Below are 26,177 nucleotides of genomic sequence, written 5' to 3' on the forward strand. Positions count from 1 at the left end.
ATTTTACTTAATAGAACCCTGAAAGTATAATTTCATTGTCCTGGATTTGCTCTTTTCCCTCATACAAATTACTGAGTATAAGAGAAATAATATAAAGTGTTTTGTAAATTCAAAATGTTTCTTTGGCTACTGAAGCTAATTAGTAATGGAGAGCAGAAGCCATGAAGACAAATAGCTTATAAAAGGATAATAATCTGTTCATTCTGCAGTAAACAAGTCAGGCTTTTTAAAATTTGCAACGTCACACAAGAATTACTATGGGTTGTTCGTAAGATACAGCACCAAAATTTGTTTTAGGATGAAGCTGAAGCCAAGTAATGCACTAAGAAAAGGTTTAGAGTAATTTTTTACCCTCACAGTCTGGTACCTCAAATCTGTTCTGCAAGAGAGGTATTTTCATTTATTAATGAGAAGTAAGAGCAGAGAATATTTGGTGCCAGATCCTTCTCTTGTTTTTCTTTGGGATGCCAGTTTTTAGTGGAGTTCCAGCTTGTTGACTTGTTAGGACTAGTGCAAGTATATATTTGTAGCATCATCTGCTTAAGCACTTAATGATTCTTTTCTTCAGTGGAAATACATTTATTTTTCTCCCTTAGCTGGGGAGGCTAATTAGGCTTTGAAGACACTCAGAGCTGATTTCTGTGCAGTTTGAGAGAAATGTTGATGGTGTTTTTTTGTGTCCTGCCAGGTATTATTACCCAAATGTCAGAGACCAGCTGGTTGCCAAAGGGGCCTTGCCTTTGTCACGGCTCTGTGCCATGGTGACTCTGCAGCACCGCGAAGAAATAGGGATCCAAACTTTTAATCTTCCCTTGGTCCCCCGGGCTGACTCCTCAGAGGAATTTCATCTGCGGTCTTCAGGTGAGCAAGGCTTGTGGGCTTTCCCTTCATGTGGAAAAGCCAGGCTCAGCTGAGGAAACCTCTGGGCAGCACAACAATGTTTGATGGTGTGTTAGCAAAGGACAAAGGAAATAGACTCAAGTTGTGCCAGGGAGGTTTAGGTTGGATATTAGGGAAAATATCTTCCCCCAAAGGGCTGTCCAGTCCTGGCACAGGCTGCCCAGGCCCTGGTGGAATCCCCATCCTTGGCAGGATTTAACAGCTGTGTGGATGTGACACTTGGGGATGTGGGAGAGTGGTGGCCTTTGCAGTGCTGGAGTGCTGGAGGAATGGTTGGACTCCATGATTTTATGGATCTTTTCTAGCCAAACCAGTTCTGATTCTGTGTAAAATTCTGTCAAAATAAAGTCTGTTTGCCTCCAGGGCAAATAAAAATATGGATTTGTGTTGGCAATTGAAACCAACCAGTAGTGGTTTTCCTCCCAGTTTTCACTAACATCATAATGAGTAAAAAAAATCAGTGATTAAACATGGGAAACTCAAACTCTCAAAAAGTTCAGTCGGTCCCCAGGTTTGCTGTGCTGGGGGGTGGCCACAGGAGGGCGCCACTGCCGGGCTTGCTGTGCTGGGGGTGGCCACAGGAGGGCGACACTGCCGAGCTTGCTGTGCTGGGTGGTGGCCACAGGAGGGCGACACTGAGGCCCCCAGGTTTGCTGTGCTGGGGGGTGGCCACAGGAGGGCGACACTGAGGCCCCCAGGTTTGCTGTGCTGGGGGGTGGCCACAGGAGGGCGCCACTGCTGAGCTTGCTGTGCTGGGGGGTGGTCACAGGAGGGCGACACTGCCGGGCTTGCTGTGCTGGGGGGTGGCCACAGGAGGGCGCCACTGCCGGGCTTGCTGTGCTGGGGGGTGGCCACAGGAGGGCGCCACTGCCGGGCTTGCTGTGCTGGGGGGTGGCCACAGGAGGGCGCCACTGCCGGGCTTGCTGTGCTGGGGGGTGGCCACAGGAGGGCGCCACTGCCGGGCTTGCTGTGCTGGGGGGTGGCCACAGGAGGGCGACACTGAGGCCCCCAGGTTTGCTGTGCTGGGGGGTGGCCACAGGAGGGCGAGACTGAGGCCCCCAGGTTTGCTGTGCTGGGGGGTGGCCACAGGAGGGCGCCACTGCGGCCGGCGGTGGCGCTGGCAGGATGCGATCCCGGAGTTTCCCTCTGTTCCCCCCTGGATCCATCTGTTCCCCCCGGATCGGGCTGTTCCCCCCCGGATCCATCTGTTCCCCCCTGGATCGGGCTGTTCCCGCCGGATCCATCTGTTCCCCCTGGATCCGGCTGTTCCCCCCAGATCCATCTGTTCCCCGCTGGGTCCAGCTGTTCCCCCCTGGGTCCGGCTGTTCTCCCTGGGTCCAGCTGTAACCCCTGGCTGAAGCAAAGCCTCTTGCACCTCCAATCCCAGTGGATTAGTGGAGTTATTTTTTTAGAAAAATACTCATTAATAGAGTAAGCTTTGTATTAATAAGTATAGCTAAACATTGAGTCTGTTGGATGTACTTGCACTAAGGGCTGAGCATTTCTTTCCTCCCTTTCTTTCATTTAATCCAGGTTTGCTCGATGTGAGTGTGAGGTACCAGCGATCCATGAAAACAGCAGCTGGAATAACTGCTCAAGCTGTGTCACTTTCTGTACGAATACACAGGGCAGCTGGTTTGCAGGCAGCAGCCAGGTAAAGCCTAAATCAAAAAGGACAACTTTTCACTTAAAACAGCTTTATCTGGAGGCAGCAGACTGAGGCATGAGTTTAGATCAAATTCTTAGTGGCCAATTTTCCATCTGCAGAGACCAAGATTCAAAGTGGATCCTGCTCCAAAGTGAAAATAGCTTCATAAAAGACCATCAGCAGTTATTCTGGTCCCTGAAGCTGCAGTACAGGGTGGTAGCATTTGTTCTGCAGAAGGATGCAGGTTGGAAGGATGTGTTTTCCTACATTTCCACATTTTTTTGCACCAAAGTCTGATACAAAAATGGGCTGACATAAGATGGTGCCTATTTTGGCATTGGATCCTGGTGCTGCTGATGCTATTTAAAATCTAGCTGAGGTTGTTTTCTTGCATTTCACTGTGAAAACCTCAATGAGCTGTCTAGGAAATTAAACATGTTCCTTTCCACCTTAAGGCTTCTGCTGCCAGTGTGTGGTATCAGCTGGACATAGTTCCTGAATACGTGACTTTCCAGAGTCAGGAAAGGGCTAGAATAGAGGGAGTCAGTTCCACAAGAGAAGGATAGCTCCTGTCATTCCAGAGCCTTTCTCAGTGTTGCTGTGAGACCCTGGTCCATCTTAATTCAAGCAGACCCTGAAAGGTGAGGATCACTGTTGTGTGGTGCTTGGAGAAAACAAGGGAATGGAGTGACCTCAGACCCCTCATCCTTCAGGTGTATGACCTGAGTAATGCCTGGCTCTGGTTTACTTGTAAATTATTCCATTTGCTAATTTCACCTCCCTTTGCTGGTCAGTTCTGATGTGTAAAAATAATTTGGCTTGGCCTTTGGCTTCTTTCTGGAGCAGGTTCTGTGGGAAGTTATTCTGCAGTACAGTGTATCCATAAAGGTGCTGAGTACTTTCTCAAGCACAGATAAGAGCACAGCCACCAGTGATGAACTCCTCTCCCCATTTCATGTCTGTTCCTAGTATGTTCAGATGGAAAGAAAAGGTGAAAATGCAGCCAGAACACACATGCCTTTTGACTCGGAACGTTCGCTGTTAGTCCCATCTTTCCACCTCTGTTTTAAGCATGTTGGTTCCTAGATTCCTGATGCATTATCTGCGTTCTCTTCCTTCTTTCCTTTTTTTTTGTTTTTCCACGTGGAATGAAGAGCTGTGGCACAGAAGAACCCCTCTGTCCAGTACTATGCTGGGGTGGGAGTGAACACCTACGTGTGCGTGCTCCCGTCCTTCCTGCCCCGGGCGCAGACGCGCAGCACACGAGCCGTGCCCTGCTCCTTCTGCCCCGAGTTTGAGCAGCACCTGGAGTTCCTCTGTCATCTCGTCACTCAGAAAAGCAGTGGAGAAGCCTCTTCTCTGGGGGAGCTCTTGCACTCTGCCAGTATTTTTTTCTCCATCTACCATCAGAGCACCAAGTCAGGTAAGGACAGTGGGCGATTGCAAGGATTGAATGCAGGTGCAGAAGTCCCCTTAATTTTAGTGTAGGGAAAAAATACTCATAGAATAATGGAATTGTTTGGGTTGGGACTTGCAAAAACCCTCCTGCAATGAGCAAGACCACCTTCCAGCAGGTCAGGTTGCTCAGAGCCCTGTGCAGGGACCTCTGCAGTTGCTAATAGATGTAATTATCTAAGTTGTCTTTGGGGGAGATTGTTCCCCTTGTGCAAAGAGTTTTTGACACTCCCAGTGATGAAGATTTCCTCTTACCAGCTGTCCTCCAGTCAATCACTTCTAAACCTTACGTACCGGTGGGGTGTATTTACAAAATTATCTCTTTTCCAGCCACTGACAAATTGGCTGACAGAACATCCAGAGATTATCTTCTTGGGACAGTCACGATTCCAACCAGAGACCTGCTGACAAGAAGATCAGGTAACACAGCAGTGCTATGCTGCTGGCATTCTGTGTAAATGCTATTGTAATGCCTTAAAATTATTTCCATTCCTGTTTTGGGGGGGGTTGTTTTGGTTTTGGGGAGAGTTTCTGGGTTTTTTTAGACCAAACTTCTTTCAGATGTTCCCCATGTATTCAGTAAAAATCCTGTATTAAGAAAGTCACATAAAGGTTATTGTTTGAAAATCTGTTTTCAGGGTGTAGGATGTTTAGTGGCTGAATGAATATTCTGGAGCTACTATGAAGAAATTTAACTCCATGCCAGCTGAAACCAGCACCTAAAATCCTTAGGACTTTACTCAGTGCTGTTTATTTTCTAGATAGAAAGTCCAAAAAGGATGTTAAGTCCATGAGTTGCGATGTTTAGTGCAGGACCAGTGACTGCTTTTCAGATGTCAAAGCTGGAAATAAAACTCTTAGATAATTAGAAAGTAGTAGGATTAAGTCTTTTTTTTTTTTTTTTTTAACTATGTATGAAATCTCAGTGGTCTTTTTGGGTCCCTTCCATTTCAGAATATTCTGTGACATTTCTGTGAAGAAATTATTCACATATCTGTCCACTAATGATTTCCTCTATCTAGTATTAGTTTGGGATTATTAAACCTTGTAATAATTATGTTTCTATTATTGCCTTGGTTATTTCTGCTTTAATTTCAGTGAAGTTCTCATTTTCACCAGCCCAAAATTTTGAGGTTGTTTTTAATGGGAAGAGAGTAGGAAAGAAATGAGAATACATAATTTTATAATTTGATATCCCAGGGATACAGTTACTTTGTAAAATGGGTGTTGTTAATGAAATGAAAATCCTTTGGGATCAGAACTGCTGCTGAGGTTTTTAGAAGGCCAGTAACTTGCTGCTCTTTCAGTTTAGAAATTATTTAATACAATTCCAAACAAGAAACAAACCCTTGATGTTCTGGTCCCTGATTGATGGCCAGGGAGGTGGCCGTTCTCCAGGGACATTTTTGGAAAGCTGGGACAGGTCTAACAGGATCTTTCCTCCCGCAGGCATTTCAGGCTGGTACCCTGTGACCCTCTCTGAAGAGCCGACGCCTCCGCGCCGCGCAAACGCCGTGCAGGCCGTTGTGGGAGGGCTGGAACTCTCTGTTGCCTTTGCCCGTCAGGGCGACAGGGAGCGTGTTTTGGAGGCTGCCAGGCTCCTGGGCTGGAGCGGCGAGGAGCTCCAGGAGGACAGCGAGGGCGGGAGCAGTGACTGGGAGCAGAGTGCCGGCCCGGTGGCCGTCACCATCTCCACGCCGAGGGTGTGGCTGCCGCTGCGCTGCGTGCTGCTGGCCGGCCAGACACACCTGCCCAAAAGCACCTACTGCTACCTCAGGTACAAGCTGTACAACCAGGAGGCCACCTGGACGTGGCTCAAGCAGCCCAAACTGAGTGACGACGCAGAGAACGTTACGGTGAGCTTCAGGAAACCCAGCAAGGTGACTCTCCGAAGGAGCCAGGGGCTGCTGTGGTTCTTCAGAGAGGAGAAGTTAGAAATCCAGGTGTGGTGGGCATATGGCAAGGAACATGAGGTGGAAAGACCCCTTGACACAGATCGTCTTATTGGATCTGCCTACGTCGACCTGGCAGCGTTAGCAGAGAGATCAAGGAGAACACTGAGTGTTAGTGGTGAGTGCCTAAAACACCAGGGTCACATTTCATTCCTCTTGTTGGCAGTTTAACGTGGTTCCTTCTCTAGTCGCTTCAAACAAAGTGTTCACAGCTTTGTTTTGTCCTGCACAGAATCCCAGGGTGGTGGGGTTGGAATGCATCTCTGGAGATCACCCAGTGCCACCCCCTGCTCAGGCAGGGTCACCTGCCTGGCTGGCACAGGAACGTGTCTACGTGGGTTTGGGATGTCTCCAGAGCTGGAGACTCCAGGCCCTCCCTGGGCAGCTGCTCCAAGGCTCTGCCCCCTCCATGGAAAGAAGTTCTTCCTCACACTGAGGTGGAACTTGTGTTTTAGTTTATGGCTTCTGTCATCTACATGGTACTCATCAGTTTTGTGGACTGATAGGCTCTTCTTTTAGATGCACTCAGGAATGGGAGAAAGAACAAGAGTTAAAACAAATTTTTATGCAGGGTATATTTTGTATTCTCCATATATGTATATAAAATTATGCTGAGTCATTGTTCCAGGGCTTTCATGAAGTTGATGTGCTTTAATCTGAGTTACTGGGGAAAATGAAGCTCTACCAAATTTGGGGGATTGGTTGTGGTTTTTAATGTTTCCAAGCATGTATTTTGGATAGCAACTCACATAGAAATTACACTGAAAATCAAAATTTGTTCTGCTGGGCTTATGTGAGATCTCTGCAGCAATGAACTGTAGCAGCTGTTCTCCAGGCTCCTGCTTTTCCTTTGGCTCAGTTCCTGGTTGTTTGTAATTCTCCTGCAGGCGTTTATCCATTGTTCAGATGCAATGCTGCAGACCTGGCGGGAGCCGCTGTGCGTGTTCACGTCAGCCTCGCTCCCTCTCCCACTCCCACTGCCCTGCCCAGACTTCCCTGTGCCGAGGAGTGCAGCAACAGTGAGGATGAAGGCACAGGGGGAAGCCCTGCTCTGAGCCAGCAGGGCTCTGACAAACAGCAAGTGGATATTGCAGGTTCAGGGATCACCAACGGTGAACCACAGGAAGAGGACGTGATGTTTCTGGAAAACACAGTTCCTGTCAACATCCTTGTGGAAAGAGCAATGCATCTAAGTTTAAAAGGTAACATCTCGCACACACACCCTTTCTTTTCTTTCTTTCTTGCCTTTCTTTTTTCCTTCTTTGTTTTCTGTTTCTTTGTTTTCTTCTGAGATCTGTTCCTGCTCCAGCACAGTGAATGGCAGAGACGGAGTTTGAACTTGGCTTTGTGGTGTCGCAGCCCCAATCACTTTGTACAGGGAGTACAAAGTACAGGGAAAGCAGGAGGCTGAACTACACAGCCTATCTTCATGAATGAACTCCAAAAGATAAATAACTTGATGTTACCTGTTAGAGGTGACAGCTGAATTCTGAAATTAAGCACTGTCTGAATAGCTAAACTCCCAAGTTAAGCATTGAATTAATAACTAAACCACAAGATGCCCCTATCTCACAGACTCCTACAAATTAGCACATAATAAATTTGTAAAGCTGGCTCACTGTACTCAGCTTTTCTTGCCCTGATAACACAGCTAAGAGTCAAATGCAAGCCATGATTTAAGGGTATGTAATTCTAAAAGATTCTGAGCCCTGCAGATGGATTTTTATAATCATTCTAGAATATTTTGGAATTCATAGTCTTTGGAAAACTGATGCAATTCTGTTTGTTATTGCAAAGTTTTTGATGCTGTAAATGTTTCTTTTGAGTATTGCAGAAATGTTTAAATATTTCTGTCTTGAAGCATGGAGAGTAGCTCAAGCACTGGAATAGGGTCCTCAGGACCTGGATTGTTCTTAGTTTTACTTCTGATTTCTTAGATGATCTTGGGCAAATGGTTTTTCTGTTTCTCCCTTGAAGAGTCCATTTTCTGCTCTGTGAAAGGTTTATGTAATATTTTCTTCCATTGCAAATATGCTATGAGCTCCACCAGTGAAAAGGAGTGTTTTCTAGATGCTGGATTTCTTTGCCAGCTGTGTGGTCTTAATTGCTGAACTGCCTTCAGATTTCGTTGTTGTTGTTGTTATTAAGTAAAAAATCTGTATTTAATTCTGTATCATTTCAGGAAGTCCCTTGACAGAACGTGAAGTAGCAGCCCCCAGCAGCTGTGTGTCATTTGCTGTTGCTGGTGCAGATGCTCCAGTGACCACTCCAGTGATAGGAAATACAGACTCACCAGTATGGGACTTCCAGCAGCAAGCAAGGTGAGAGATGGGGATTCACACAGATCTGACAGCCAGGCCAGGTGGGAAAAGGACGTATGGTTTGGGGAGTTTTAGCTCAGACCTGGATATCTGAACTTAAATTAAAAAAGATTAACTGACTGCTTCAAGGAACCTCAGCAGACCAAGTCATACATGGCAGTATTCAGGAAATAACCTGTGTGATCCAATCTTGTGTCTCCTCCAGTGTTTCTAACATCTGAATCCCTTCAAACAACTTAAAAACTGTTCTACATTTAACATTTCATTTTTACATTTTTTTTTTATCTCCAGCAATGAACTTCAAACATGACAGCTTTGACCCATAACCCCAGTGCTTTGCTGTCACTGTGTTATTGAGTCATGAAATAAACTGTATTTCTGTTCCTTCACGGTTTCTTTGTCCTATCTTTTAAATGTACAGCAAGAGTGAGGAGAGGGAAATACTTCTTGAATAAGCAGAAGCCCAAACTATGTAGAGATGTGTTATGCTTTGAGGCTCAGTAATTTTGGGGTTTGTTTTGTTCCTGCCCCCATCAGTACAGAAAGAAACTGGTTTGTCTGGGTAGATAAAGTGGCATTGAAACCTCAGAAGCATTTTACTGGTTTTTTCTGCTTTGCATAAAATGTTATTGTTTTTGTTCCTAACAGGTTATCCAAAGAGCTTCTCCTGGATCCACAGCAAACCTTGGTCTTCAAAGTGTGGCATAAAGCAGGTAAAGTCTGTGGTGCAGTATTAAGAGGAGTGTGTTTTCTGCATCCCCTTCCTTAGGTTTCTTGTATTTCATGCAAGGAAAATAAATTCTGTCAAGTGAATAGGAGAGTAGAATTGTAATGCCATCTTTTGCCTTGCACAAGAAGAATGCTAGAGATAAATACCTATTGATTTCCTGGTCCTTAGCATCCTCCTTTTCCCATTAATTATCTTACAAGATTTGTTTCATCCTTATTCTCTCAGTTTTTATTTTGATGGTGCTTTAGAGGTTGGGTCTTCCTGGTGAAGGAAATTCTTAACTGCTTCCTTCATGTGCTGTTTGTTGTTGCTGCAGTTGGTTGAAGTCTGGTTGGCCAGTTGTAGCCAAACACTTTTATTTCTTTCTTTTTACATACTGAAATTCAGCTGCCTGCTTTTTGCTTCAAAAATAAACTTCCTGTGTGTCCAGAGTACTGTGTGTGCACAGTGGTTCTCCTGCCCATCCCTCTGGGCTGGGCTTTCACTGCCCTGGGCTTTCACTGTTCTGCAGGGACATTTTTAGCAGAACGTAACCAAGGTAATCCAAATTATATCCCTCTGTTGGACAGGATTGTTCTGGACCTCGGGTCAACTTCCAAGCCATAATTCAAGGGCTGTGTTTTAGCATCCCTGAAAATGATTCATATCAATGTATGTGTGCTTTGTGTCCTTCCTCCCCAGAGGCGGAGCGAGTGATAGGATTTGCATCCGTGGACCTTTCTCCTCTGCTCTCTGGCTTCCAGCTGGTGTGTGGGTGGTACAACATCACAGACTTCAGCGGGCAGTGCCGAGGGCAGATCAAAGTGGCCGTGTCCCCTCTCCAGAATGTAACTCATCTCAAGGAAGAAAGGCAGGCCAGGGCCCGAAGCCAGCCGGAAAGTTCTTCTGTATGTCCTTCCATTTCCTCCCCTCTCACACCTAACTGGATTGCTAATAATCAGCACTCTGGGTTCCTGAGCACATTCACCACCAATTCACAGCACTGTCGTGGAACAGTCTGCCTAAATGCACCAAAATCACCTAATTCCTTAGGAATTCTGCTCCAGGTTTCCATACCAATGCTAGTTACACCACCTCAACCAAGTCATGAGCATCCCCATTGACTTCACTTTGTGGTTGCTTCATGGTTGTGTGGGATTTTTTTTTTAGGAGAATATTCTGTGCATTTGGATGTCTGGGAGCATGGCATAGTTCTGTTTGCTGCTTTGGGTGACAGCTGGTGCTCAAAAACAGACAGTAGGTTCAACTTTTCATTGGTTAGGAAGCATCTAATTTGGCAGGAATCTGTTTTTCTGCGATATTTGCCATTTTTTCTGGGTTTTTCTTTATTCTCTAGACTTCCCAGATATGCTCAGGTGTGTTATAGACATGTAATGCAGCCTTTATCCTATTTTCCATCACTTTACTCTCTGATAGCATGGAGGGAGTTAACAAAAGTGTCTGAAATTAAAGTGCTGTGAAACAGTATCTTGGCTCAGTGCTTGGGAAATCATTTGAAAATTTAAAGCTATTTAGAAAGCCTGAGGTTTTGTTAGATCAGCAGGATAATACCTTAATTCCTCTTATTTTCTTATTGTGAAAGACTCATGTACAGTGTTCCTTTTTCCTTTTCATCCTAGGTGAAGGTCAGCTTTCCAGCATGTCCTAGTAATTCTGCAAACTTGTCCAAGCAGATGTTGAATTCCTTGTCAAAGGAAGTCAGCGTTCCTGCTCGAGAGCAGTAAGTCCACAGGTTGACAACCTTTTTGGTTATTTTCAGGTCTCAGAAATATGTCTCTAAAGCCAATTGACCCTACTGGGAAAATGGTACACCCTGTCCAATTGTATCCACTGTGTTTGGGCTTAAAAATTCCCTTTCCCAGTGAGAGAGAGGTGCAGGAGGTAGCAATCCTGGGGAAGGTTCCTTTTGGCACAGCCCAGGTGTTCTTTTCCTTGTCATTGATACTTCCTGATTTGTTTCATTTTCACCCTGGTAAATAAGGATTTAAACGGTGCCATGGTTAAAGTTGGCAGGTAGTTTTTCCAGGCCCTGATAAGAATGAGGGTTGTGTCTGTATTTGGTTTTATTTTTAGTAAGTGTAAATTAGAATAGAGTATTCCTGATGCATCCCCTTTATTTTGCCTTAATTTCTGTCCGTGGCCAGTGAATGACAGCTGGTGAAACGCTGTAGTATTGCATATTACAGGAGTAGGACTGTCAGATATCCTGCAGTAATTCCTGCTTTCTGTACCTACAAATGAGTGAGAGTATTTTAGTTTATTTAGCCTACAGAGGTGATCCTCTTCCCGTATGTGTCTTTGAAGTTTAGAGGGACTGTGGGCTACCACTATGGGATCTGAACAACCTGGGAGCTGTCAGCAGGCATGGAAAGCTCCCTACCAGCCCCACTATTAGCCTGACTTTGGTATAAATCTGATACAGTAAATGACATTCCTGTGCACGTTTGGAAGAACTGGTTTCATCCATCAGTGGCTCTTTGGTGGATTTCAAGACATCGGCCGTTCTTAGTTGGCAGACTTCGCACAGTTAGAGGTCCCAGCCTGGTTTTTGGTTATTAAAAACCAAAACAGTGACGGGGCTGTTTTTAGCAGGGTTAGCCCCCCCGGCACGCAGACACCTCGGCACCAGGAGCACATGCAGAACGTGCGCAGGTTCCACGAGTCCCTGCAGCAGGCGGACGGGAACGCGCGCCGCGCAGCCAGGCCGGACCCGGCACCGCCGTCCTCGCGCGCTGCGCTGCTCGCCGCCCTCAGGTAAAGCGGGGCTCTGGCCAGCAGGGCAGGCCAGGCCTAGGCTAGCAGGGAAGGGCTTGGGCGTGAGGGATCCATTTCTGAGGAAATGGAAGTGAACGAGCACGATAAGAGATGCCGGCGTCATTTACGGCGGGTTGAGGCGTGGCTGGAAAGTCGGGACTGGATGGGGAGCTCCACAGCAGGACTGAGGTGCTGTAGCAGGGTGGTGAGCTGTTGAAGGGGAGCAGCAGCAGCAGTGTTTCCAGAGGGAGGGAATGCTTGGATTCTGCTTGGATTGCTGCCAGTTGGATTTCTGGAGGGAATGCTTGGATTTCTCCATCCTGGTGCTGCTGTCTCAGAACAGGTGCTATGGAGCCAATAGTCCCTTCAGCTGACTTCCACAGGTACAAGGACAAGCCTGTGAGCACTTCTGGGGTGCACGGAGCAGTGTATCCTCTCCCATCAGGATGTTTTTTTTCTTGCTAGAAGCACTGTTCTCTTGACTAGATTCTAGGTTTAAATGAGGTATAAATTTAGAAGGATAGTATTTATTATCTTAGGAATACAGGAATGAAAGAGACTTCCTGAGGTGTTTCATCCCTTCCTGTGCTACCACAAGCAATATATCTTAAAATCCCTAGATCTTAAACACATAGAAATCCTTGGATTTTTATCTAGCTCAGCCATAAGTCACATAATATCCTTGGCTTTATGACTTTAATTGGAAGGTCATCTCAAATCAAACTCCTTTGATTAAGTAAGTTTAGAACTAGCTCTTTTTTAGCTTCCAGCCCAAGTTTCATAGCCAAGTCAGGATTTGTTCTGGAGTGTTATCCTCTTGCTTAGAGCAACCTCAGCACTTGCCTACTGATCTGCTTTTCAATAAAAACCTTTCATCTTTTTTTTTGCATATTTGCATGTTGTTGACTGGAATGATTCAACTTAAAGCCCAACTGCCACAGGCTTATTTTCCTCCCTCTGACCAAATTTCTGACCACTGCTTGCAGAAAAAACTTGAGCGAGCTGGATGAGGTTCAAAGATACTTCAGTGAGAAGCTGACCAGGTCTTTTCCCGACTTCAGCACGTCCAAATCAAGCCGTGAGGAGTGGGAGAGTGGCCATCAGGGCTCGATGAGCAGAGAAGGGCATCCCAAAGGCTGCCATCTTTTGGAAAAATCTAGTCAGTTGGTGTCTCAGGTCAGCAGCCTAATCAATGGTAAGTTGTTGCTGTGAGTAGCAAAATGACAAGGAAATCAAATCCCTGCTGGTGCTTTTAAAATAACTTACCAGAGTAGAGAATAAACTGGAGCCCAGAGCTACAGTTGCTGCCAGTTGGAAAGTTATTCTGTGCTTTTTTTTGCCCATGGCTTCCTACAGGAAAGCAGCATTTCCAAGAGATGAAGGGCACATCCCTTTTATGTCAGAATTTGCCTTTCTTCTGCCACTTTGATCTTCTATTTTTTCCTGTTTTTTATTCTCCAAGGTTTTGCTCTTTTTATGTCCTTTCTCATCCTTAGCAATTGTTTTTACTGCTTTTTTACATGCCTTCCACTACAATCTGTTCCAGACTCTTCCTTCTCTGTTTCCAAATGTCTCCCACCATTCCCTTGGTGCAGGACTTGCCTCAAAATAGTTGCTCACTTTACCTAATACTGATGAACTCAGTTCTCAGAGGATGCAGGCAATGAATCGGCTCTGCTCACTGGGAAGCAAAATAAGTGATTGTGGGTTTTTAAAGAATTTGTAAAATTTCCCATTTATTTCATCCTTAATGCTTCTGTTTTTTCCTTAGCATTTCTGTTCTTCTGGCCTTGTCAGTGGGAAGCAGAGTAGAACATGCTCACATCAGCAGCATTTGCAAAGCTGTGCGTGTTTAGTTCCCAACCATCCTTACATCTAGGACTTTCTGCCAAAAACTCAAATAAATCAGATTTAAGCTGAATTGTTGCTCCGTGCATTTACTGATGCTCTTTTTTGTTAACCAGACTTGCAGACCATAACTAAAAATAGCAAGGAAGCCTCTAACGAGCATCAGGACAGCAGCAGGAAGCTGGGTGCTGTGGATGTACCCAGCTGGAGGGAGGAAGGAGCCAGACCTGGAGTTCCTGGAGGCCGGCTGGAGCCAGAGGCGCCCGGCGTTCCGGGTGACGCGCAGCAGCCGCGCAGCGCTGGCAGGTCTGTCTTTGAGAGACACATGCTGCACCAGCTTCTAGGCCCCATTGTCCCTGAAGACGAGCCTCCAGTGGGTTGTATCCAGGAAAACGGAGGTGCTTTTGCCATCCAGCCACACAGTGAAGAAGAGTACGAAGAAGATGTGATAGAACCACGAGCTCTCAATGAGATAACGACCGCGACAGACATGACGAGCCCCTGGTCCAGCGTGCTCTCCGAAACAGGGCAGGGGGCTGAGCAGCATCCTCTGGAGCCCAGGCCTGAAGATCAGCACTCCACAGATGTAGGTTGTTTCCAAAGAGGGAACAGCAGCACCTTGTCCAGCATGCTGCAAGGGGACAGCCAGAGCGTGCTCAGCGCCCTGAGCCCGCCCAGGAGCCCCCACGCGGGTGGGAGCAGTCCCTGGGGAGCAGCAGGAGACTTCCAGACCTTCAACAGCAGCATGGGAACAGCGGAGAAGGAGCTGCTTCTGCCAGCTATGGGGAGCCTCTGGAACAGAGCACTGAACACTGAACCCATAAAGAAAAGTGTGGAGTTCCATGCAGGCTCCAAGGAACTGCTGCCATCCCCAGGAGACATGGGCTTGACCAGTCAAAAAACCACTGAGAGAGAGGAGGAGGAGGAAAATGCTGAGGTTGTAAATGTAGATCATCAAGGCAAGGAAGGAAGTGGTTCTGATGAGAACTGTGTTCGGAGTGTATCAGCCCAAGCTGGCTCGGAAGGAAATAGTGAGAGCTTCCCTGATGACAACAATGAAGACCCAGTGGAAGACTCCGAAAACCCCATCAAACAAAAAATGACTTTGTATCCTTTGCATTGGATGACTCTTCTGCTTAGTTAGACTCTACCTGGCCTCAGGACAGAGAAATTTGCTATGCGAAGCTCTTCCCTGGGAAATGAATCCAGAGCTGGTGATCTAGGAAGGTGTTGGAGGACCCCATTACACTGTTTCACACACTGTACTGGTGTCTTTCCTGAAACTTGTCACCAGCAAATTTTGTGATTGGTGAGAGTCACTTCATTTTGTGTACTTCCGACATGTCTTGTTGCATTTTCTCTCCATGTTATTTTTCCCCATGTGTGAGAGCTTTTGTGTTTCTCATGTATTAAAAGAAACATGCTTTACTTTGCTTTTAAAACACTTCCTAATATTTCTTGCACAAATTACAAATCTTGGATTAAGTGTTGGACTCTTTGCAGGATGAATTCTCTGCAAATTTGTGAGGTGGTGTTTTAAAGCGAGTTGGTGTCCCATGCTCTGTGAGCCCAGGATAGAGAACCAAGTGTTCAGAACAATGGAATGTTGATTAAAACAAATGAAATTTACTGTCTGGGACCTGTTAACAGCTGAGGCTTTTTTTACATCTGGACCTCTGTGCAACACAGCCAAAGGTTGTTCCTAAACAGTTCTGCTCAGGTCTGATCCTGTTGTTGTTCCCAACTTCTTCCTTCCACCCGAGGAGATGGAAGCCTCCATGAGACTGCTCTGCACTTCTTTTCATCCTTCCACATCTCCAAAAGTAAGTATGAGATGTCTTTTCCTTTATTGTCCAGCTTAGTCCATTCCTTAAAGCAGGAACAAAACTTCTCCTTCCTTTGCCTGCCAGCACTCAGCTTAGATGTGATGGCTTCCAACAGAGTCAGGGGAATCTTTCTGACACCTCTTCTCTCCATGAGGATGGTTTTAAACATCCCTGGCCACGTTGTCTGTGATCCTTAGGCCTTTATATCAGCCAGTTGTTCAGCATGCTCAGAAAATGCTGCTCCATCAGGGTCAGTGGAAGTGGCAGGTTCTCACTTTGCACTTCCCTGTGCTCTCATGTGAGGTGACACGCTGAGTTCTGAGGAGTTCTGACTTGGAATTAGAGCTTCAGTTATCTCTTTTAGATCAGGATGAAATGGGGGAGTTTGCAGCAGGAGGGGGTTCCTGGAGAGGTGTCTTGTGATGGTTCTGCCACGCAGGCAGTAGTAGAATGACTTGAGATTGTTCCTCCTGCACCAAAGCTGTGGATTGCTGAGGTTTTGCCTTTTTTATGTTCATAAGGATTTATTTACTGCAAGAAGTTTGTGGCTCAGTTGTTTCAACATCTACATATTTATCTTCTTTTCAGTTCATAAAGAGGGGTTATAAAAAAGAGAGAGTGTGACTTTTTACACAGGCATATTAGTGATGGGATAAGGGGAAACAGTTTTAAACTAAAAGAGGGGAGATTTGGATTGGATATTGGGAAGAAATTTTTCCCTGTGAGGGTGGGCAGGCCCTGACACAGGGTGCCCAGAGGAGCTGTGGCTGCTCCATCCCTGGAAATGTTCCAGGACAAGTTGGATGGGGCTTGCAGCAGCCTGGGACAGTGGAAGTTGTCCCTGCCTGTGGCAGGGGTTGAAATGAGATAAGCTTTAAGGTCCTTTCCCACCCAAATCATTCTGGAATTCCATGATCCTTCTCCAGCTCCAGCTCTGCTATGGATGTTGATGTGGATCTGGGTGTGCAGCCGCTGGGCTGTTTGTTTACCACTCCCAGATAAGGTGATGCCTTTGTTCCTCTCCATATGACCTATGAAACAAACACTTCAAGGGACATTTATATCACTGGGAACAGCTTGCCTGATGAATCAAAACAGACTCAGACAGGCTCTAACAGCTCTGAAGTCGTAGAAACCTCTGGTTTAACACTAATACCAGCTTTACTGGAATCCCCTCTCTGCATCTCTGAGCTGAGTGGCTGGAACTACAGCCCAGTAAATTATTACTGATTAGGCAAATGTTAGCAAGGCACTATTTGGATATTTTGATCTTAAAGCACTTAATTTGAGGATTAGCTGGCACTAATTCTTTGCTGCAGCACTTGTAGGATGTGCTGAGACAGGATTTTGCCTTGTTCATCACATTCTCTCTGTGAAGAACCAGTTTTTCACTGCTGCCAATACATAGAGGTCAGAAAAAGTGCTTCCTCATAGTTTTGTTTTTAATTGGCCTTTGGAATATCAGCTTCTAAATCTGGACTTGGTTTGGTTCTGCACAGGTCAGCAAACACCAAGCGTGACAGCAAGGCTGAAATCCCAGCTGTCCTCTGGACATCCCCAGAGCCCTCTCTCACTTGGCAGCTGGAAAACCTCTCTCCTGGCCTTCCTAGTGCTCCTGCCACCTCTCCCTGGCTTGTCTGACTCCCTGCTTTCCCCATCTTCCTGGAATGACAAAGCAGTGGTGAGGTGTGGAGCTGGGCACTCACAGCAAAGGAGCTGGCAGCCTTGGAGACAAAAATGTTGTCTCAGCTCCTGCTGTGAGAACATGGGGCCCTGATGAGGTGCTGCAGCAGGTCAGGCTCAGAGTGGATGCTGTGACCACCTTCCAGGGATCAGGGTTTTGTAGAGCCTCTCAAAATCTGTTTGTTTTTTACTTCCTTTTTTTTCCATTATATCAAACTAGCGCTTCCCATTCTTGAGGTCCTTCCCGGCTCTTGTCTTCCACACTGCTCACCTGCTCTGAGTGGGGGTTAGAGGATAAGTTTGAAAAATCAGAGTGTTAATAAACTTTTCCATAAAATGCCAGAATCCCAGAATGGTTTGGGTGGTAAAGTACCTCAAAGATCCTTTTGTTGCACCCCCTGCCATGGGCAGGGACACCTTCCACCATCCCAGAGTGGTCTAAGCTCTGTCCAGACTGGCCCTGGACACTTCCAGGGATCCAGGGGCTGCCACAGCTTCTCTGGGCACCCTGTGCCAGGGCCTCTCCTCCCTCACAGGGAAGAATTTCTTCCCAGTATCCCGTCAAACCCTGCCCTCTGGCAGTGGGAAGCCATTCCCCCTTGTTCTGGCACTCCAGGCCCTTGGCTAAAGTCCGTCTCCAAATGCAGTGATACTTTTTTCCCCCTCACCTCTAGGAATATTCCAACAGGATAAGAAACTTACATGGAAACCAGTTTTACTCAGAATTATTTATATTTGTGTATACATAGACTTTCCTTCAGTGTAAGTTAGAAATAACACAGCCTTGGGCAGATTGACAATAGCAGGCACTGTATGTTCCAAAAATGCCAAAGGCAGCAACTGCCATAACATCCTTTCTTGGTTGTGCTGTTTCTTCCTGATCTGCTGGATCTGCCTGATTTCCTGCCTGGAAAGCAGGAGCAGGTGCAAGGGCACTGCCAGGGTAGGTTGTAGCCTGTTAACACAGATCTGTTCACCCTCCATCCCAGTGCACAAACAAAACTGCTGGCAAACCTGCTGAGCCACAGTGCTGAAACATCCTCTGCCTCCAGGCTGGAATTCTTTGACCTTGGAAGAGGCCATGCCCCCCACCACGAGCTATAACGTGCTCATGAATCTGCTGTAGTCCAGCCCCTGGCACACAGGCAGTGAGTAATCCTTGGCTGGTTTCAGTGTCGCTGCCATTCCTGTTAAAGGGAGAATGCAGCGTGATCCTCGGTGCACGAGTCCCCTTTCCTCTTCCATCTTCCCCATGGAACACGTGTGCGTCCTGGCTGAGCACCAGACACTTGGAGCCTGAGAAGAGAGGGAGAAACCTGGGCTGGGCACCCTGAGCCTGTTCTGGGGTGAGGAGTGGTGTAAACACGACACTTCAGATGCATGCTCTGGAAACTATGCAGGAGGATCAAACTGGCAGTCAGAAACTGCCTGTGAGATGGATCAAAGGAGGTTTGATGTCCAAAAAAGAGCAAGGGGGCCAGGAGCAGGTGAGGGAGCTGGAAGGGGGCTCAGCCTGGAGAAAAGGAGGCTCAGAAGGGACCTTGTGGCTCTGCACAACTCCTGACAGGAGGGGACAGCTGGGGGGGGGTCAGGCTCTGCTTCCAGGGAACAGGGACAGTCAAGCTGTTCAACCAGAGGAGGTTTAGGTTGGATATGAGGGAGAATTCCTTCCCCCAGAAGGTTGTCCAGGGCAGCAGTGAGTCCCCATCCCTGGAGGGATTTAAAGCTGTGTGGATGGGGCACCTGGGGACTTGTGGCACTTGGGATAGTGGTGGCCTTCATAGTGCTGAGGGAACAGCTCCATGATTTATGTGTCTTCTCCAACCTCAGTAATTCCATGATTCTGTGATTCTGGTCATCTCTCTGAGCTGGGAGTGTTAATGGTGCTTTTAAACCTCGCTCATTTTGAGTCACACCTGTAAATGTAAAACAGCAGCAAGAACTGGTGTTAAACCTTTCCCACAGCTGGAAGTTCATCTTTAGAAAGGTGGTCAGGATAGATACACACATCTTAACACCACTTCATCCTGCACATTGGGCAGTGGTAGGAAGATGGGAGGAGGTGTATTTTAGCTGCTGATCTCTGAAAAAGCATGCCAGTGGTGTGTTTTCCAAGCACACCTGGTTTCTGACTGTGGGAGCAAACAGACTGCTCTCCTTCACCTCGATGACATCAAATAGCATCAGGCACCTGCTCTTGTGTTGTGGCTCTGGAGAACAGAGCATTCTAGGGGTATTAGATGTTAGGAAGGAATTATTGACTGTGAGGGTAGAGAGACCCTGGCACAGGGTGCCCAGAGCAGCTGTGGCTGCCCCTGGATCCCTGGAAGTGTCCAAGACCAGGTTGGACACTGGGGCTTGGAGCAACCTGGGCTAGTGGAATGTGTCCCTGCCCATGGCAGGGGTGGCACTGGGTGGGCTCTAAGGTCCTTTCCCACCCAAACCACTCTGGGATTCTGTTCCTTACATTGAAAAAGGGAGGTGCTGGCTCTCCATCCCTGACTGTGCAGGACACGTGGCATATGGGAAAGGGGAGCTGTGGGAGGCAGGAAAGGCAGTTTCATGCACTTTTCAAATAGGGTAGGTCAGAGATTGGGGGAATTTCCTAGAAAGATGCTTTCAGATGCTGTGCAGAACTCAGGGATCAGCACAGAGCCTGGTCACTGCCCCTCTCCAGCCACTCCTGACCTTTTGGCTATTTCTTGGACAGCCCTGTCCAAGGAAGGTGCTTTGCCCACCAAGCAGCTCTTTCTGCTGGTTTTTAACCTTCTGCTGTGGCCAGGTCTGCATTTAATCTCTCTTGGCTCCTTGTATTTTGGTTTAGGAAATTCAACCTGGAGAACTGTTAAGAAGAAAGAAGAGCAAAGCAAAGATTCTCCTAATTATCCCTGTCTATTATTTTGGTGCAATAAGAACAGGAAGTGTTTTAAAGTATTTTACCTACAGGCTGTAATGCACAGGTTACCAAACACAAGGACTCACTTATTCCTGAAAAAGCCATTTCCCTCTCCAAACAGTGCATCTCAGAGTGCACCAAAACAGGATCCTGGTGCTGTTTCTCTTGGGAGGGAGCTGGGCACCTCAGGAGACCTTTCCTGAGGCTCAGAGAAGCAGCCCAGTGATGTGGGTGAAAGGCCAGACTGGCAGATCAGTTTTCCAAAACACCTTCCTGGCCCCCCAGCTTCCTCCCTTAAAGGCTCCCAGGACAGGATGGCTTTTCTCAGTGCTTCACAGGCACAGCCCAGTTCTAAACCAGCTGGGGAGAAATGTGTTTCTTTGTATGCTGAAATTACTCATATTCTGGTGCTGCTGGAACATCAGGGACAAAGCCAGGCTGCTGGGAGGCTGCTGGCAAAGCACAGAGGAGATGACACTGGTTAAACCAGGGCTTTTCCTCTCATGGCCTGCTGCCTTGGGGTCCCTGCAGGCAGCTGAGCCTGGCCTATCCCATTTATCATGGACTCACAGTGATGGTTTGGTTTGGGAGGGACCTTAAAGCTTATCCAGCCCCATGCCCTGCCATGGCTTCCAGTAGCTCAGGTTGTTCCAAGCCCCATCTAGCCTGGTCTTGGGCACTTCCAGAGATCCAGGGGCAGCCACAGCTTCTCTGGGCACCCTGTGCCAGGGCCTCACCACCTTCCCAGGGAAGAATTTCTTCCCAATATCTAATCTAAATCTCTCCTCTTTTAGTTGCCCTGCCTTGTCCTGTTAGCAGGCTTAAAATTTGTTGTTGACAGAGCTTTGCCTCTCCCCTGTGAGATTTGGTCTTCAGGGTTCTGGAAATTATAAAGTAAAATAATAATGGAAAGCCAAAATGCAGTCAGGTCCCAGTGACTACACCACTGTCATTCCTTTGGCTTCATACAGGGAGACTTTGGCTGGGGATTGGCACCAGGAAGTTCAGAGGTCACACAGAAGAGCCCCATTCCAGGGTTCAGATCGTTCTCTTTCTCACTGGGGTGTTTTTTTCTGTATCCAACTTGTCACCCTCTGCACAACCCTGTGGTTTGCCACGACATGAAACCAAGAGCTCTCACACCTGCTCCCTTCTCTCCCCAGAGCAGGAGTGGAGCAGTGCCCGGAGGAATCCCCTACCGAAGAGCAAATCGTCCCAGGCCCAGCCCCGAGCTCTCGGAAGAGGAAGCCCAAAGAATCGCCAGGATCTTCTCTGCTCAGCTCTCCAAGAAGGAATAGTGTTGGCCAGAGACCCTCCACAGCAGAGTTTCCTAAGCCAGGGCCGGATGCATTGGCAAAGGCGGGGCCCCCCAGTAAAGGGGAGGTGGAAGCCACAGCTTTCAGGCCCTGGTTTTAATTTTCCTAATTGGCTAGTTAATTGAAGTCCTCTGTTTAGAAGGGCTTAAAGCCTGTGGTCACCCACAGGGAGCTGCATCTTGTGGGGGCAGGTCCCCAGTGAGACGCACCCGTGTGGGTAACCCATGACCTGTTATCTGCTCTCCAAGTAGCCCAGTTTTAGGATTTATTCCTGTGAAATGGCCCTTTCAAAAATAGTTGGTGGGCAACACAATTCTCTGCTTCCACAGGTGCCCAAAGTGCTTGTGTGAGCACAGGCCAAGGGCACCGTAAAATCTGGTGGGTGTACAAGAGGGTGACTAGAAAGATGAGACTTTTATATTTATATTTAAATTATTTTTGTACACCTTTCAGAGAATAGACTTTGATGCCAGCAGAGCTCAGTTATTTTTTTACTGCTCTCTCCAGTGTTTGTTTCAATAAAATTCCCCTGGTTTCTTGTCAGCCTGTGCAAAGTGTCCCCGTGCCAGGGAAGGAGCCTTTCCTCAACAGTAAATGGGAGTCTCTCCCACATGAGCTTCCAAGTCAGAGATATGCTGCTGGAAGCTGGGGTGGCCAGGAGCACGTGGAAAGATCGTGGCTTTGCCAAGGAGTTAAGTATCACCGTGCAGCACAGCCCCACGTGGGCTAAGTCGCTTCCAATCTGAGCTGCTTTTCAAACCATGTGTGGAATTCAGGATTTAAGCAGCCAAAGGATCAGCATCCCTTTTTTCTCCCACTTTTGCATGGTTGTTTTTCCCAGGGGACACCCTGAATGCGTCAGTCACTGATGGCACAACTTGCCCTGTGATTGTGGCCCCTTTCCCTGCCCTTGCTGTGTCGGGATGGAAGGTAAAGGCACCCAGTGTCCCCTAGCAGGACAGGAGTGACGTGCAGGCTGCTTTCTCCTGGTGGCATCCCCAAAAAAAACTCGGGCAGGATGCCAGCTGGGCTGGGATCACTGTCTCAGAGGAGGTCACAGCAGTGACCGCTGAGCTGTATCTTGGGCATGAGGTAAACAGCGTCTTCCTTTTGGGTCTAGGTCAGCCGTGGAGCTGGGCAGGAAAACAAGGCAGGAGCCAGCTGGAGAGGGGTGTCAGTGCCAGGCAGCTTTTGTCTGGAGCCCGAGGGATGGAGCAAAGCTGGCTCCAGGGTGTCAGGACCAAAGTCCTCCCTGTGCATGGCAAACTCAGGTACGCGTGCCGAGGCTCGCAGCACATCCTGAGGGACCCTTCTGCGAGTGGGGCTAACGAGCACCAAGGGTTAAACACACAGAGTTTTTCAAAAATGGAGGAAAAGGGGCCTTTCTTCACTCCCCCTTGGCCTCCAGCCTGATGTCCTGAGCCCAGTCCCTCCTGGCAGCCTCAGCCCCAGTGCGTGGCTCTGAAGGGTGTCGGGTTTGATGGTGGATTTCGCTCCAAGGTGCTCACCTGGCCCCAGCTCCACCTGAGCTTGGGAAACACGTCCCACCATGCAGAGGCAATCCTGCTGGGAGCTCAGCAGCTGTCTGGAATGGACTGTGGCCCGTGCTCTGTGTCAGGCAACGGGATCCAACCCGCCCTGCACAAAGAGCTCAGTGCTGCACTGCCTCCAAATCACTTTTGAAGCTTTGGGGTGAGGGTTTTCTGCATCTCGTCCTTCCCAGAGTGGTTTTAGGGTAAAACCTTGACATTCCTCCCCTGTCCAATGCAGGGAGTCTGGGCAGGACCCCCTCCCATGCCTGAGCCCCGGGAGGGGGGCAGAGGGCTGGAACAGCCACCTCAATCGGGTGCCAGGTGACCCAGTCCCAGCAACTGAAATGCCACCGGGGGAACACTGTTTTCCTGTCACCCGATCCCTGGCTGCTGGAATGTCCTCCTGGGCGCTATATAAGGGTGGAGCCAGGGAGACGGCTCTCAGAGCACTGTCTGTGCAAGGCAGGAGCTGGAACACTGTGCCGAGGTCCCTACGGTGAGGCCACGGAGGGACATGGCTCCGGGCACGTCACTTTGGGGGAGATGATCCCACCCAGCAACCCCTGTTATGGCTGGGGTGGGATAGGGAAGGGTGGGCATTGGCGAGTCCATGCTGGGCAAGCCCCGTGCCTCAGTTTCCCTGCAACAGGAGAGACAGGGCAGGATATGGTTTTTGGGATTGACCAAAGCCACCAAGAGCCACCATGGCATATCATCACCTCTGTCGCCGAACGGGACACCCACGGGAAGCCCCGTCCTGATGCACCCTGCTGGCTCCCCCACAAACCCCTCCTCTCCTTCCAGCCCCTCTGCCACCATGGTGGGTCTGAAGCCCCCCGAGGTGCCCCCGACGGCCGCCATGAAGTTCGTCAGCGCGGGGATGGCCGGCTGCATCGCTGACCTGTGCACCTTCCCCCTGGACACCGCCAAAGTGCGGCTGCAGGTACGGTCCCCAAAACCCCGTGGGCAGAGGGAGCACCTGGTGATGTGACGTGGGACTCTCCACGCCTCCTCTGCCGCAGAGCTGGTGGCACCTGGGGAGGAGCAGGAGGTGGGGTGATACAGTTGGCACCCCACAGATCCAGGGCGAGGTGAGGATCCCCCGGACCATCAGCTCCGTGGAGTACCGGGGTGTTTTGGGCACGCTGAGCACCATGGTGAGGACGGAGGGAGCCCGCAGCCTCTACAGCGGGCTGGCAGCCGGGCTGCAGCGCCAGATGAGCTTCGCCTCCATCCGCATCGGGCTGTACGACTCCGTGAAGCAGCTCTACACCCCCAAGGGTGCTGAGAGTGAGTGTCCAGGCAGCCCGGACTTCCCTGCGTGCCCCCTTCCTGATGCACAGCCCTGTCCCTGGGGGAAAATCTCCCTGGGGGGCACAACCCCCTGAGATCACCCTCTGTGAGGCACCACGGGCCACTCACCCTGGGGTCCCTGCAGGGCTGGGGGGCCCCGCAGGGCCAGGAGTCCCAATTCCTGCCCTCTCCAGACACAGGCATGGCCACGCGACTTCTGGCTGGCTGCACCACGGGGGCTGTGGCCGTGGCCTGCGCCCAGCCCACCGACGTGGTCAAGGTCCGGTTCCAGGCCAGCGGGGCCCTGTCGGACAGTGCCCGCCGGTACAGCGGCACTGTGGATGCCTATCGCACCATCGCCAGGGAGGAGGGGGTCCGCGGGCTCTGGAGAGGTAGGCGCGGGCAGGGATGGGCGCGGGAAAGGGATGCGGTGGGAACCGAAACGGAAATGGCGATGAGGAAGGGAAGAAGGGTGGGGACAAGGATGGGGGCAGCAGGGCTGGGGCACCTGCCCAGGATGCTCCCGGAGGGGCTGTGAGCAGCAGTCCCAATGCCACCACCCTCCTGCGCAGGGACGCTGCCCAACATCGCCCGCAACGCCATCATCAACTGCGGGGAGCTCGTCACCTACGACCTCCTCAAGGACGCGCTGCTGCGGGCACAGCTCATGACAGGTGAGGACGGCGCGGGGGGACGCGGCCAGGTGCCATCCCTGTCCCCGCAGCATCCAACCCCCGGCTCTTCCCCTCCTTTAGACAACATCCCATGCCACTTCGTGGCCGCCTTTGGCGCCGGGTTCTGTGCCACAGTGGTGGCATCGCCGGTGGACGTGGTGAAGACGCGGTACATGAACGCCAGCCCCGGGCAGTACCGCAACGCCCTGAGCTGCCTCCTGGCCCTGCTCATGCAGGAGGGCCCCGCCGGCCTCTACAAGGGGTGAGTTAAGCACCCGCAAACTCGCTGCGATGACCGCAGGGACCCGCGGCACAGAGCCCCAAATACCCCAATCCCCGCGCGGGGCTTTGGGGATGGGGACGTCCCCGGCACGTCCCCTTCAGCACCGCTTCTGCCGGCACAGCTTCGTCCCGTCCTTCCTGCGGCTGGGATCCTGGAACGTGGTGATGTTTGTGTCGTACGAGCAGCTGCAGCGCACCATGGTGCTGGCACGGCCGGCCCTGGCCTGAGCCCCTCGGCGCCTCTCGCTGGCCCAGCGAGGCTCAGCATCAATTATATTAATTGCCGGAGCGCCGGGGAGCAGGGAAGCCACACGCTCGGGGAGGGACCGGAGAGACGGAAGGAGAAAGGATGCTGTTTGAGGAGAAACTTGGGAGAACAGAGAAGAGTTTTGAGGGACGAAGGAAAAAATGTTTTTTGGCTTTCCAGCCGGGAAGAACAGCGCTTTCCCAAGGGCAGTGGTGTGGGCAGGCGGGACCAAACTGATGGCCAGGGAATTCCCGTTATTCCTTACTGGCGCTTCCAATAAACCGCCCCTATGGGGTCTGATCACAGCGTGGCTCCGGGTTTCTTTACCTTTTTGGGGTGTTCAGGGTCATTGTCCCAGCTCTACATGTGACACCAGTCAAGCTGACATTCTCTATAATTTCTGGTGCACTGAACAACTTCCCATTGATCTCGAATTGTTCAGGTCTGTCACAATCACAAACAGCAGCTCCACCTCTGCCCTGCCAAGGCAGCAGATCCTTGACCCACACCAGCCTCTCTAAAGCCTCAAATGGTCCCTTTTTAGGACAGTAAAAATGTACATCCTAAGCAGGAGAGGACACAGAACTCCTTTTCCCTGTTTTTCAAGCATAAGACGGCTGGGAATTGCTTTCGTCCCACGGGTAACTGTCAGGAACAAGATCTCCTCTGCTATCACTCCACCTGTAGCATCCCCATGTGTCACAGATACTCAGTTCTATTTCAAGGGCTCCCATCAGAAAACTGATCCCTGTTATTAGAAGCAAATTCCCGAGGCGGCTTTTACTCCCTGGAAGCAGCAGGAATGACCAAGGTCAGCCGC

At 49.3% G+C, this 26,177-nt stretch overlaps 2 protein-coding genes across 7 annotated transcripts in view; both read left to right on the forward strand.

Annotated features, from left to right (window-relative positions):
* C2CD3 (C2 domain containing 3 centriole elongation regulator) overlaps positions 1-21,872 on the forward strand; it is a 38,162-nt gene extending 16,290 nt beyond the window's left edge. The window contains exons 18-32 of one of the 2 annotated variants that reach the window (XM_053935673.1): positions 689-861; positions 2,434-2,554; positions 3,703-3,971; positions 4,334-4,423; positions 5,453-6,073; positions 6,843-7,157; positions 8,138-8,276; positions 8,925-8,989; positions 9,688-9,893; positions 10,626-10,726; positions 11,599-11,760; positions 12,747-12,955; positions 13,725-14,715; positions 15,329-15,431; positions 21,182-21,872. In XM_053935673.1, coding sequence (XP_053791648.1) covers positions 689-861; positions 2,434-2,554; positions 3,703-3,971; positions 4,334-4,423; positions 5,453-6,073; positions 6,843-7,157; positions 8,138-8,276; positions 8,925-8,989; positions 9,688-9,893; positions 10,626-10,726; positions 11,599-11,760; positions 12,747-12,955; positions 13,725-14,715; positions 15,329-15,431; positions 21,182-21,454 — 3,838 coding nt within the window. In that variant the 3' untranslated portion in view covers positions 21,455-21,872. Of the gene's footprint in view, positions 1-688; positions 862-2,433; positions 2,555-3,702; positions 3,972-4,333; positions 4,424-5,452; positions 6,074-6,842; positions 7,158-8,137; positions 8,277-8,924; positions 8,990-9,687; positions 9,894-10,625; positions 10,727-11,595; positions 11,761-12,746; positions 12,956-13,724; positions 14,716-15,328; positions 15,432-21,181 lie in introns of both variants that reach the window. The other variant, XM_053935674.1, reaches the window with a different exon arrangement.
* A 95-nt stretch (positions 21,873-21,967) lies between these two features.
* On the forward strand, positions 21,968-25,662 carry UCP3 (uncoupling protein 3). Of its 5 annotated transcripts, none has more exons than XM_053935679.1 (8): positions 21,968-22,020; positions 22,450-22,600; positions 23,666-23,804; positions 23,884-24,151; positions 24,349-24,546; positions 24,727-24,828; positions 24,910-25,090; positions 25,233-25,662. In XM_053935679.1, the coding sequence occupies exons 2-8, from the start codon at positions 22,539-22,541 to the stop codon at positions 25,336-25,338; spliced, it is 1,056 nt and encodes a 351-aa protein (XP_053791654.1). In that variant the 5' UTR covers positions 21,968-22,020; positions 22,450-22,538; the 3' UTR covers positions 25,339-25,662. The 5 variants fall into 5 exon arrangements, with proteins under 5 accessions (XP_053791654.1, XP_053791652.1, XP_053791653.1 ...); XM_053935677.1 differs by having other exon boundaries at positions 21,971-22,259; XM_053935678.1 differs by having other exon boundaries at positions 21,971-22,259; positions 23,941-24,151.
* Positions 25,663-26,177: the final 515 nt, after the last annotated feature.

This window comes from Vidua chalybeata, chromosome 2, assembly GCF_026979565.1.
Source record: "Vidua chalybeata isolate OUT-0048 chromosome 2, bVidCha1 merged haplotype, whole genome shotgun sequence".
Taxonomy (NCBI): Eukaryota; Metazoa; Chordata; class Aves; order Passeriformes; family Viduidae; genus Vidua; species Vidua chalybeata.